Genomic DNA, 13,710 nt, shown 5'->3' with positions numbered 1-13,710 from the left:
TGTCATCTCGCTTTAATGCTTATGAAAGCTAACGACAAGTGGCATCCGCTGCTCATTCGCTAGTAGAGACCGGTATACGTCAACCATTGTTTATTCGTCACGGGCCTTTGTTTCTCTTTATAATGGCAACCATTGTCTGATCCAGTACTCATACACTCATAATATGCAACCAATGTTATTAATTTATTGGTATTTGAATTGCATTTTGTAATGACATGTTATATATGACAGCAAACATATTTCGTAATGAAAAAATGAATGTTGAGGTTCGATTAAAATACATGTACTGAGGTTGTTATATTTACTAAGAATTGCGGGGAAATCATGGCATCGTATATTGGCGATCTTCTCTTGCTTTTTACATTCTTGTCAATTTTGGTTGCCTCAGTTTCTTATTATTATGAGGCCGTTCTTGGATTTGAAAACAAAGTGCCTATTTCGGAACCAATAGACACCAGATCCGCGGATTCTTTAGTAGGATGCGCCATGTCCTGTGGTTCTGGATGCAAATGTTTTAACTTTAACCATCATACAGGAATGTGTATTTCCTATCAGTCCTGCCATGCCTTTAACATGACAAAGAACGAATTTGGGTGGCAACTGTATTACAGACTTCCTTTGAACACGCTTGGTAAGTAATGTTTTGTTTTGGGGGATATTGTAAGCGAATTCACTATCGTTCTTGACAAATTCTGAAAATGCTTATGGTACATGTACATGTTTTATGATCTACCCAATAGCTACTTTGTTATCTTTTCAATAATCATAATGGCCATTAGCATTAGGTTTAACAAGAAAAAAATGACGAAAGTGCCAAAACAAGGAGTGCTAATAATGTGAAAAAGGCTACATAGAAAGATAAAAACAATCTATGCAATTCTTTATGTTGTGAATTTATACACACACCCCTATAAACCTGTTTGCTGTTAATATTCTCTTTTGATAAGTGAACAGATATAACATACATCCACTACTTCGCAAACCCTCTTATTTTGATTCTGAAAAACTTGTAAATGTCGGAACCGAAAACGATCTACGCTTATACCCATGGTTCGACTCCAGTTTCCCTGAATGTTCGTAAGATACCTATATTATTTCTACAAATTAAACATTATTGCATCCATGTACATTTGTATCACAAAAAAATCAACACTAACCCTCTTTCTCAACTTCTACATCCCGGGTTTAAACTTTGTGTATCAGATTGTTTATGTCAGCGCAGATCAAATGTTTGTGTTTCGGATAAAATTGGTAAAAAAGTATTAATTTAACGAAAATAATGCCGGAAACGTTACTTAATCAACTTAATCTAGCAATGCACAAACAAATAGCTCTACATCTGTTTTTTAACATTAAAACGAACATTGATTAATATAGCATAAAGAAATATTATTTTTTTTATTAAGATATAATTACTTATTTAATCGTGTGTAATTTGTTAATTTTTTTTTTTATTTATGTTTTTTATTCATTACTTTCACAGCTTTCTTACATGATACATTTCTTTTGGAATCTCAACATTTTTTACATACAATATACATGCAAGAATAGATATATAATAGTTCGCAATGGTGTGGAAGTTTGTTTTTTATGTTTTTAGTGGGGGTGAGAAAGGACAGAAAACATTGAGTGAAATAATATGCATATACCGGTCAACACAAACAAAAGAAACAAAAGAAGAAAAGCAAATAAAAAATATAACATGCACACCAACTTATAAATTGACAGCTCTAAATTTAAGGATTTTCCAGTATGTGATTATAATATACACAAACAACAGCATGAACATAATATTTAGCACGTACATGTACATATATTTATTTATGAGAGAAAAGAAGGTGGAGAGAAAAATGCTGACGGGGCAATGGTTGCTTTGCGGCATAGCTGTCAATCAAAAAGATTTATTTATATATTTTAAAAAAGCATCATACATTCTCTTAACAAATAGTTGGGGATATAGTAAAGACTTGCTTTCAATAATATTCTCCAAGTGTCTCTCAAATTTTTCAAATTCACAGTTCTTTAAAAGTAAATATTTTTCCACAAGAAGCCTGTTTTCAATTTTCCTTTTGAGTTCCAACACATTAAAAGTTGGGTAAGTTTTAAGTCTACAAGTGAAAATATACTGTTTTACAATATAACTTAACAGGTTTTGTATTCTATACATATGGTAGTTTTTATATTTACCAAAAAGTATACTTTGCTTATCAAACATTAGGGACACCCTGTAGTTTCTTAAAAATAACTCTTCAATGTCACTCCATAGTTCTTTTACAAATGGGCATTCCACAAAAAGATGACTGATTGTTTCAGAATCTTGTTTACAAAAAGAACATTTAGGGGATTCAATAAGTTTAAGCTTATGCAAGTAATAATTTGTTGGTAATATCCTGTGTAAAATTTGGAATTGTAACCAATGGAATTTAGATTCTTGGGTTGTTTAAAAGGAAGTTCAAATATTTTATACCAATCATTCTCATTAAATATTGTGTCATTCTCTTCCCATTTTAGTATTGCTTTATTTTGGACCCTCTTTTCCCTTATCAATATATTATACATATCTTTGAATCCTTTTCTATTTTTGTAGAATATGGCTAATGTGTTTGGGATATATGGTCCAACTGTTGGTTTAATTTCTTTTATATTGCATTCACCTATTCGTTTTAATATACTCTTTTTTAGACCATTATATTCAACAAAGTTAGTCTTAATACCAAGTTCAATTAAAGATTCAAAACTTCTAAAGTCACCATCTATATCAAAAAGGTCAATGATGCAAACAAAACCAGCATTAAAAAAACTTCTCAAAAATATACTTTCTTTGTTTATCTTTACCCTTGGGTTATACCATATGTGTTCAAAAAGTGGATTGATTGTCTCACTTATTTTTATGTAACTTAGGAACACCTCTGACCAAAATTTGTTACCTATACTTTTACTGTGTTTAAGTACATAATCCGAGCCCTTTATCCATAAGTTATTTATTTTTATTTTCATTTGAGCTTCTAATAAATTAGCCCACTTGGATTTTGATGTGAGGAGTCTACGAATCCAACTTGATTTCAAAGCAAGTGTAAAATCAGAGTAATCAATCATTTTCAATCCCCCAGTCTATAATCTTGAATGACAATATTTTTTTTTAATTTTGTGGACTTTGCCACCCCATAGGAAATCATATAGTTCTTTATCAATTTCTTTTAACATTTCATTGTTGGGGTTTGGTAAGGTAAGAATAAGGTGGTTAAATTTTGGAATAATTAAATTTTTCAAAACCACTAATCGTCCAAAAGGTGTTAGTTTTCTGCGTTTCCATTGTTTCAAAGTACTTTGAATTTTTTGAAATATTGGGTTGTAATTTAAATCAATCATTTCATTAAGATTTATGGAGAATTTAATTCCTAACAAGTCAAAAGTGTTATTTCCCCATTCTAACTTCCATCTTGAATGATGAAAAACCTCTTTTGAAAATGTTTTGCTCCCAATCCAAACAAGTTTTGTTTTAGAAAAATTTATTTTTAGTCCTGATAAGTCAGCAAAAAAATCTAGTTCTCTTAGAATTCCATCTAATGATTCTGGGGAACCATCTGAAAACAGAGTAGTATCATCTGCATACTGTGAAAGTTTATATTCTTCTCCTTCTATAAATATACCTTTAACATATTTGTTATTTCTTATAAGAATCCCTAAAACTTCTGCACATAAAAGAAAAAGATATGGTGAAATTGGGTCACCTTGTCTACAGCCCCTTTGAAGGTAAAAATAATCTGACGCTATCCCATTTTGAATAACACATGACTTGATTCCACTATAGAAAGTTTTTACCCAATCTTTAATTGAATCACCAAAATTAAATATATCAAGGGTCTGGTAAATAAAATTCCAAGATATGGAATCAACTGCTTTTTCAAAGTCTATCAACATTAATAATCCTGGTATTTGGTTTTGTTCAGTATAGTTCATTAAATCATACACTAGTCTAATATTTTCTCCTATGAATCTCCCCTTTAAAAATCCTGTTTGGTCACTACTGATTAGTTTGTCTAAGACTTTTTTTAATCGTTCAGCTATACATCCAGAGGCTAATTTATAGACAACATTTAATAGACTTATTGGGCGCCAATTTTTTAAATATTGCTTAGGTTTTCCTTCTTTGGGAATACAGGAAATAATTCCTAATTCATTAGTTTCTGAAAAGTTTAACAATTCATATGAGTTATTTATTGCCCGTGTTATAAAGGAACCCAAGTCTTTCCAAAAAAATTTAAAAAACTCGCTAGAGAAACCTCCGGTCAAGGACTTTTATCATTCTTCATTTTTTTAAGAAAGTCTAATACTTCTGTTTTGATTAATGGGCCTTCAATGTATTGCAATTCCTTAGTATCTAATTTTGGAAAGTCAAACTGATTTATTTTTTCTTTAACAAAATTTTCTCCAGCTTCCTGTGTTTTTTACTATACAGCTTCTCATAGAAGTTTTTTGTTTCATTTAAAATTTCATCTTGATCATATATTATTGTTTCGTCTTCCTGCACTAGTTTTGGTATTTGCTTATTGATAAAGTTTTTAGATTCTAAAGAAGTAAAGTACTTAGAAGGCTTTTCACCTTCCTCTATCCATTTGCTTCTTGACCGTAAACACTGTCCTTTAAGCCTTTCTTTTCTAATATTCTCAAGTTCATTTTGTTTACTAGTAATATCAGGCAAGGATTGTTCTCCTAAGTTTGGTTTCAGAATTAGTATTTCTTTTTCTAATTGTGATTCTCGCTTACTTGCATTTTTCTTCTTAAAAGTAGAGTATGAGATTGTTTTCCCTCTTATTTCCATTAACAAGATGTCTAGAAATATTTGGTCATTTATTGTTAAAGATATTATGTCATTGTCTATCTCTGGAATTAATTCTCTATTATAGACTAAACAGGCATATTGTAGCTTAACCTCGCAAATCTTTTCCTTAATTAGTTTAACATAATCCTTGTCTGTTAGTAGTGAATTGTTAAATTTCCAAAAACCTTTACCCCTCTTAAATTCGTTTGTTTTAAAAATTAATACTACTGGTGAATGGTCTGATCGATAACTATTTTCAAACTTTATTTGTGGAGCCAGAGATAAAAAAGATTGTGAGATATAAAAAAATCAAGTCTTCCCAGTTTAATTGGGTTTCTCTTTCTCCAGGTGTATCTTCTTAATGTGGGATTATTTTCTCTAAAAATATCAATTAAGTCAAGAGTCTCCATGAGTTTATGAACTTCTACTTGTGCCTTAGGATTATTTATTCTTTTATAGTTCATCTAGGTCTTGATTCAATACTAGTTAAAATCCCCACCTATTATAACATATTGGCCTGAGTAAATTTCTTCTATCTTTCCTAACAATTGGGAATAAAACTCTGGGGTATCAGAATTTGGGCCATATAAGTTGACTAGTAAAAATTGTAGGTTGTCAATTGTAGCCTCTAAAATAAGATAATTCCCATTTTCATCTCTGTAATTTTTATGTACTTTAACTTCACAATTATCATTAAAGAGAATTGCCATTCCCCTTGAATTTGACTTATATGAATTAAAAAAGACATCATGACCCCACATTGTTTCTATATAATTTTCTTCTTCAGTTGTAAAATGTGTATCTTGTATAAAATAAACATTATATTTTTTCAGTTTTAAATTCATTAAAACATCTTGACACTTTCTTTTATCCCCTAGTCCTTGACAATTTACAGAGATGATTTTCAGTTAGTTGGTCATATAATCATCTGTTAATTTAACCATTGTCAAACACAAAATACATAACAAATATCATGCCCCGATAGAGAGAAGAGAGGGATATTATGTTCCCTATTGAAAATAAAAGGCTGTGCATATTAGAAAAGGTACACATTGCGCAGACTGGCAAATGCATGGTAGTTTATTTTAACTAGTTTTTAACATGACCCTGTACTTGGTTATACACATATATGAACAAAGATTGTTATATTATCTTTAAAATAGGGACGTTTGAAGAGACAGCAGTGCTTATCCTCATGTACAGTTATGTTTAGAAGTTAATTGTGAGGATGTAATTTGTTAATTTGTCTTAAATTCTTAAACTAGTCTTTATACCTCTTTAAATTATAAGAAAAATACATTACATTTAAAATCTACAATCAAAATAATATTAATCGTTTTTCCGTCTAGAACATTTCTAATTTTTAAACCACCTATTCGGGATTTTCATAACCTGCAGTTATCGTTCGTAACACGAGTTATCTCTCCATTAGAGCTGGTATACGATATTTAACCAGTATAAACAAATGGTTATAATAAACGTTTTTTGTCTTGTTTAATCGGTTATTGATATAAATTGTCAATGTAAAAAGACGACTGTGCGATGAAAGGATGCTGTAATACTGCAAAATAAGTACGAAGATTTGACTAGCGCGTTTAATTGTAGCATCGCTTTTGAAAGTGCGGGGGGGGGGGGGTCATCCAAGAAATATAGACACACCATGAAAATCCTAATCCGTGTGTGTGGGGAGGGGGTAGGTGGTGTAGCGTACTGTACTGCATACCTTTAATCATAATTTCATTAAGCATTTACTTCTTTCCACAAATTCACAATTCTTTTACATGGATGATGCTCCCAAAAAAGTGGTTGGGGGGATTCCAAATACACAAGCAAAGTAACTTGTCGTTGATTTTAAAATTAATAATAATCGATAAAATCAAATCCGTCAGTACTTCAGTACTTTGATTTTTTCATTTATTCGCATCATATTTCTTCAAACATATATTAAATGACTTCTTTATAGGGATGATGTAAACACACACAACGGTATTAATTTTTGAAGTCATTAAAAAACATCTAAAAACGGACATTGCCTGCTCAGAAATGTAAACAGAAAATTCTACGGACTAAATTCTTATTAAAATGATGTTTTATATCTAATGTAAGTTTCCTTCCACCTTTTCGCTCGGGTTCTTTTCTCATTTTGGTGTGACTAGCAAAGAACGATCCTATCATTTTTAAGTTCCGATTGAGAATAAATGAAAACGGACTGAACAATAAGTGAACGCACAGTGAGCGTTTTGTGAACGGTGAGCGCGAACGGAGCGGAGCGCTAGTGAACGCACGGTGAGCGCACTGTGAACGCACAAAAAAATGGAACGTAGAAAGTTTCAGGGACTGTATTTAACAACACAGAAGGAATTTTTTTGCTTAAATTTAAATCTAGTCAACACATGAATCTAATTACTTGGAATTACTTGAGATCGAGACTAATTTGACCCTCACTTTGATCCCTACGAAGATACTTGGCTCTAAATTATTTAAAACATTTTATCTAAAACTTCCAACTATATATCAAGTATGTTCAATTGTTTCCTTAATTAACAGTCATGCATGATTTCTATAATAGATACACATGTATTTAAACTGAACACATTTCATTATATCCCGGGCTTCGTTAAAAAAAAAACCAGATTCATAATTTGTTCACTTTAATGCAAGTAAATTTTATAATAGATGTTGACATAGTTTGGATGCAAATTAATTTTTTGTGTATGTATTTTAATAATATCTAAAGTCATATTTAATATGAAGTCATTTCAGAAAGACTCTGTAGTCTATAGCTATCATTTCAAAAGAAATGAAAGAAACAAAAATTTGCAGATCGGCTTCATTTTTGATTAACATTCATTGAAGTCAATACTGTTTTTTTCATTCCATATTTAAATTGCATTGTATATTCGTTACGTAATCACTAGACATCGACATTTTTCTCTGTATAATTGTCGATAGTTCTGCCGACCTTCGCATTAGGGAAACAAACCAAACAGTCGTCATCGTACTATTCAATATATGGGCCCAATGTGACAATAAATTGCTTAGATATTACATTTACAGTTCAGTTTAATATCAACTGTCAAAGCTATTTCTCTATTGAAGTTAATGGTATCCTCATATCTTTATCACGCAAATATTATTATTCATTGTAATATCGTTGACAGTTCTGTCGAACATCGCATTAGGTAAACCTGCCACACAGTCAACAACGCATTATGGCTATAACGCCGCGTATGCAGTGGATGGCAACAGAGGAACAGATATTTATGTAGACAGGTGTACAGTCACAGATTATGACGACACCAATCCCTGGTGGAGGGTGGATCTGCAGGCTGTGTATAACATCAAAACTGTCAGAATACTTAACAGAGGAATAGATAAATACGGAGGTAAGTGAAAAAAATTAAACACATTGCAAGTTTTGATTTTGCTTTTTATATCCAAACTTTATATTATATATGTATAACATCACAACTGTCAGAATACTTAACAAAGGAATAGACAGTTAAACACAGGTAAGCGTATCTAACAACAACATTACAAAATCGAAGTATAGCAAATGGAGAGGAAACTGTTGATTAAATTCTAGTTAATTGGTTCATAGCTTCGATCGAATGAAGTCCTAAAAAATATTGATTTACTATTTTGTTATATCCGAAACTCTTTAAACTCCTCTTTTATTTTACACAGTATCCAAATCATGATTAAGGTGTCCTATAGATGTGCAATAAGGTTTCGGAAATTTAATTTTCATCCAAGGTGTCAATTAGATGCTGAAAATTGACGTTTATGTTGTTTGACAAAACATGTGGTTCCAATAAATCAACTGCTTTATGCATAAGCCAAATCAACTCTGGCATATAATTGGAGGCGTCCTGTTGATGTATAAGGTCTTAGAAATTTTATTTGAACCCTGAGGGTTAAAAAAGTTGTTTTTATTTACACAAGAAATGGTTCCAAAAACTTAATTTTCTCTGGAATTATGAAATGGGATTTCGGTTAGATGCACAAAAACCTCTTGAAAAATTGCCATTCTGGTGGGTAAATAGTAGCCAAAATGACATTTGTTCCCCCAACTTTAGCTAGATGGGCAAAAAGGTTTAAGATGTTATTAAATTGGATTACTTAAGTGGTTGTAACCCCCCCACCCCCCCCCCCCCCCTACACAAAAAAAACCCGAAAAAAAAAAACAACAACAAAATCCTAACATTCATATTTAACCTAATGGTCAAAAATCTAATGAAAATAATATTGGTGGTCTTAAAATAATATTAACTGGTGAAAATCAGTAACATATACTCACCTCACGTTATATCTATTGAGTATATACGGTCAGAATGATACACCTTTATTCCCATCCTACAGTACCGATCAGTCCCAACCTAACAGAAAGTAAACCCCAACTAAACCCTGGGTTTACTTTCTGGAATTACTCCGGGTTTACTAGAGTGGACCCTGAGTAAACTCAAAGTAAACCCATAGTGAACACAGAAAGTAAACACCTATCAAACGTATACCCCTGAAAACATGTGTATTCAAAAATGCATGTACAATGGGCGGGAATTACAGGCAGTAGGTTAGTAAGATTAAAGACGGGTCTGCTTCACACTGCAGTGCGTTCAGTTGACCCCAAATGCAAGTCCCGAGTAAACCCAAAGTGGACACAAATTCTTAAGAAGTAAACCTATAGTAAACAAAAGGAAAACCTCAAATGTAAACCCGGGGTTCAGATAGGGTTTACTCTGGTGTTAGGTTGGGTCTATTCAATACTGTAGGCTTTTTTCTTCTATAAAATTATTTCAGTTGCAAAACCATCTCTTGGAATAGGATTGGTATTGTCATACCCCGCTTCAAATGAGATTGGGAGTAAACTCCATATCCTTCTCTGTCCGTCTGTTTGAATGTATTTGTGTTTGTCTGTCTGTCTATAACACATTTATGTTCCACTTTTTTCCGGTATTTGATGCTTGACATTTTAAGTCTTTGTTTAGGTATGCCATATGGTGGGATTCATTTTTTTCATTGTCAATCTGAAGAATCAAATTTAAAATATAAGTAAACATAGATTAATAGAGATGTGGATCTTCATGAAAATTAAAATATTTTATCATTTTCTATTTGTCAACTCCTCGGGGTTATATACTTTACACCATTTGATGCCCCCGACACAAAAAACACGAATACATAGAACACGTATATATATAGAACTTCGCCTTGACCTTAAACCTCGATTTAAGCAGCTCAGTTTATGCATTTAGTTTCTTTGTAAAAAAAACAAGCATTATATACTGGTGTAGCATACAGGAAGTAAGTCAAGACGAATAATATGCAGTAAGCTTTTACTTAGAAACTTGACGTAAAGTCACCGCAAAGAACATGATAGAGCGATAACTATAGGGCTTATACATAGTGGGGCCTCAATCAAACTAGTACTGCTAATAGTAACGAAAGTCTACTACACAATTAACGTTTTCCCTTGTCATCAAGATAGTTGTAATTAACACGTGATGTCAATCACTTACAACAATTAGTATATACTTACATCCACCAAGCATGATTCCTTCTATTTCTTATAATAAATTCATAGGTCTATAGAAACAACAGTACTACAATCTACACGCCCCGTTTATTGATTGGTCGAAACCTACATGTACAGCGACCTTCATAATACATTGTACAACGTACTGCAAAAAACAATCATGATGATGTCAGACTCAAATTCCAATAGCAGACGATCTGGCTGTTACTTTTAGCTGACGTACTGTTGTACATAATGTACATTGACGTCACTTTAGTGGATTTTACCTACTTTTTTGCAACGAATTTATAAATATGTTTAAAGATAGATGTAAATATGTATTTGTTCTAATATAAAATAGTTTTCTGATGATTCATGCGGGTTATAAAGAGAGCCATCACTGCAGAAAAAAATCACACAACCCGCTAAAGAAAATGAATTAGCATACTTATTCCTGCCTCATTTTACAATTTAGGTGCTTAACATATGTCAACTTTCTACAAATTTATTTGTCAAGATTAGGCACAGTCATTGTAATTTTGACCCGGTACAATATTATAATCGCCAAAGCAAGATCTCATCAAACTTTAATCATTCTTATTGATCACATTTTTCGTAAAGAAATATCACTGTAAATGTTCTTTTTTTTCTTTTTACGTTATAAACAAAATAATCATACTTTGTAAATGTGTACCCTTTTTGGATTAAAAAAAAATAAAACAAATACAGGGAAGTGTAATTTAGGGGAAACACTCCGGTTAGGCTTTTCCTGTGTTATATTTATATATAATTATATTGTGCATTTTTTTTATAACCATTAGGCCTTCAAGACAAAAGCTAACAGCATCTAGTTTACACCTGTTATTTGACTTTTATTCAGATTTGTCGTTTCGGCTGCGTGATGTTACCGTCACTGTAGGGCTGACAGAATCTGATGTCAACACTCCCTGTGGTTTCTTTGCTGGTCCCGGTACCGCGTCACAGCTGGTCGTCATCGATTGTACGACATTACCACGGGGAAGATTTGTAAACATCTCCAAGACAACTGAGCATCTCACTCTTTGTGAGGTTGATGTGTTTGGCGTCGTTGTCTAATATTCATTAAAGCCGATGACTTAGCTGAAATGTTGCCGACTTCAGATACATGTATATGTTTGCGCATCCTAAAGAATTGATTATCTGTTCCTATTTAATGTGACTTTTGACATCGCTTCAAGTTAAAGTTCTACAGCTGTTGCCCTATTCATACCTATATATCTTTTAGCTTTTACATGTCTGACTTTTTTTTATAATGCTACTTACTTTGGATATAACTGTGAAGCTTGTAAATGTACCTTTATATTTCATTCAACGCATTTTTAATAACTTTGATCAGTACGTATTGGTTTTATTTCTGTTTAATTACTGTGGTGTCAATAAAATAACATTTATGGTTTATTAGGGTTTTCCGTTTTTCAACGGAAAACCCTTCTGTTATTCTACTGTTTCTTATTATTATTTTTTTTTTTTCCCGCAAATTTTGTGCACGAGATTTCTCGAACATTTTTTGTCTGATTGCTATGAAACTTCCAGGGTATGTAGATGATATTAATATCTCTAGACGTTTTTTTCAAATTTTTAAAATTCACTTCCGGTTATGAGTTATTGCCCTTTAATTGAAAATTGGGGGGTCTTTTGTCCAGAGTTGATCTCGGGAACTACAGATGATAGATGCATGAAATTTGGCTAAATTGTCGGTAACATTTTATAGTTTTGCTGGCATGAAAATTTTGGTAATTTCTTTGTTAGTTTTTGAGCTATTTGTCGCCAAAGTTTAAGATTTTTTCGGGGCTGAAATTTTGTTGCTTTTTGTATTATAACCTTTAAACTAAAAATATTTTGTTAATACATATAGAACAAAAGTTGTTTAGAATAACGAGAGCTTTCATTTAAAATTAAGAAAAAAGGGCTGGCCCCTATAATTAGGGGTCAGCAGCTCATACACGTATTTTTCTGATAGCAAAAATCGTTATCATTTTATGAAAAAAAATTAATTCAGTTATTGTTAATATATTAAATAATGTCATTTGGTATCAAATTAAACAAGTTCTGTGCTATATTTTTTTTTCAAATTTCATAAAACAAATATGTGAGAATCGTACATGAACGAGTTAATATGTCTACATTGACACACAAGCGAACAAATGCCACATTAAGGCCCAGGCATTTACTGCATTACGTTGTGTTGCGTCTTAGATAAATTGTTGTGATTCAATTTCAGTTTTTTCATCTATATCATTTATGAATTCAATGAACACACATTATTTAAACGTTCTATGTGCAACTATTTGTCGGGGCGCCCCTGTTTGTAACCCCCGCGCGCGCGCCGAATGTAAACAGTAACGAACGGCATTGTAGAAAAGAGAGAGCCATAATGCAGAAGAGAAGTTGTGTATTCTTTCGGTGTACACATGCATTTTCAATTTGCTGTGAAACATATGAACATGCACAGGGAACAATACTACATATTTGTTTAAGGAGGATATTTTTCTCGTGTGAATCGTTTACGAGGAAATTCTGACAGCCACACTTCTGTCGACGATCAGCCGTTGATAAGCTACGAGTAATAAAGGAGAAAAGATGGACATTAAAGTGTGTGATTTATGTGGATGTTACTGAAGAAGGTGAGGCTTTTATTCCTTTTAAAGTTTCTTGTTAACTGGTTAAAATTTAGTATATAGTATAGAAGTACATGTAAGTACGTGCACACTGTTAGATGTTTTTGTTATGGTGTGGGTGTTTGTTTACTAACGTGTAATTTTTACATGTTTACTGGATGTTTAGACTCGCTCGAGGTTCATGGGGGACTGGAAAGGGTAACTGAATTTATCTTTTTAAAAGAATAACAGATTGTGAATTTTCAACTCAAAATTCAAAGCAGGGTCTAATTAGAAACATATCATATATTCTTGTGCAGAAGACTCCAAATGTAGTCATGAATACCCTGTAGACATAACTTCAAGTAAATAAAATTGTATACTTCAGACTTCAGAGTTAAAACATGACTTTAATATCTTTATGATGCCGATCATTGTATCATTAAAGAGGTTTAGCAGACCAACGGGTACCCGGTACATGTACTTGTACATGTACGTTACAAGTTAGAACTATGCCTACCATTCTACCAGTTCACATAATTTTTCTTGTTTAGCAGTTATGATGTGTACTTAAATTGTCCTTGTTAATGTTTTAAATGTAATTTTTTATTCTCTTTTTTTAATCTGACTACTGGCAGTATTGGCGTGCGAGCAGTTCTCGCCGAGGACCATTTCTCGCTGGTGCACTGTTACATCATATTTTCGTATATAATTTTATGTGTTGATAAAATGACGTA

The 13,710-nt window shown here is 32.2% G+C and overlaps 1 protein-coding gene across 1 annotated transcript; it reads left to right on the top strand.

Moving 5' to 3' along the window:
• Window positions 1-231: 231 nt before the first annotated feature.
• Window positions 232-11,720, top strand: LOC117686344 (fucolectin-like). Its single transcript, XM_066079811.1, has 3 exons — window positions 232-631; window positions 7,984-8,208; window positions 11,218-11,720. The coding sequence occupies exons 1-3, from the start codon at window positions 325-327 to the stop codon at window positions 11,430-11,432; spliced, it is 747 nt and encodes a 248-aa protein (XP_065935883.1). The 5' UTR covers window positions 232-324; the 3' UTR covers window positions 11,433-11,720.
• The last annotated feature ends 1,990 nt before the right edge of the window (window positions 11,721-13,710 follow it).

The sequence above is a fragment of the Magallana gigas genome, chromosome 1, assembly GCF_963853765.1.
Source record: "Magallana gigas chromosome 1, xbMagGiga1.1, whole genome shotgun sequence".
In the NCBI taxonomy this organism is placed as follows: domain Eukaryota; kingdom Metazoa; phylum Mollusca; class Bivalvia; order Ostreida; family Ostreidae; genus Magallana; species Magallana gigas.
The sequence above is the reverse complement of the archived record's forward strand: the minus strand, read 5'-3'. Positions and strand labels throughout refer to the sequence as shown.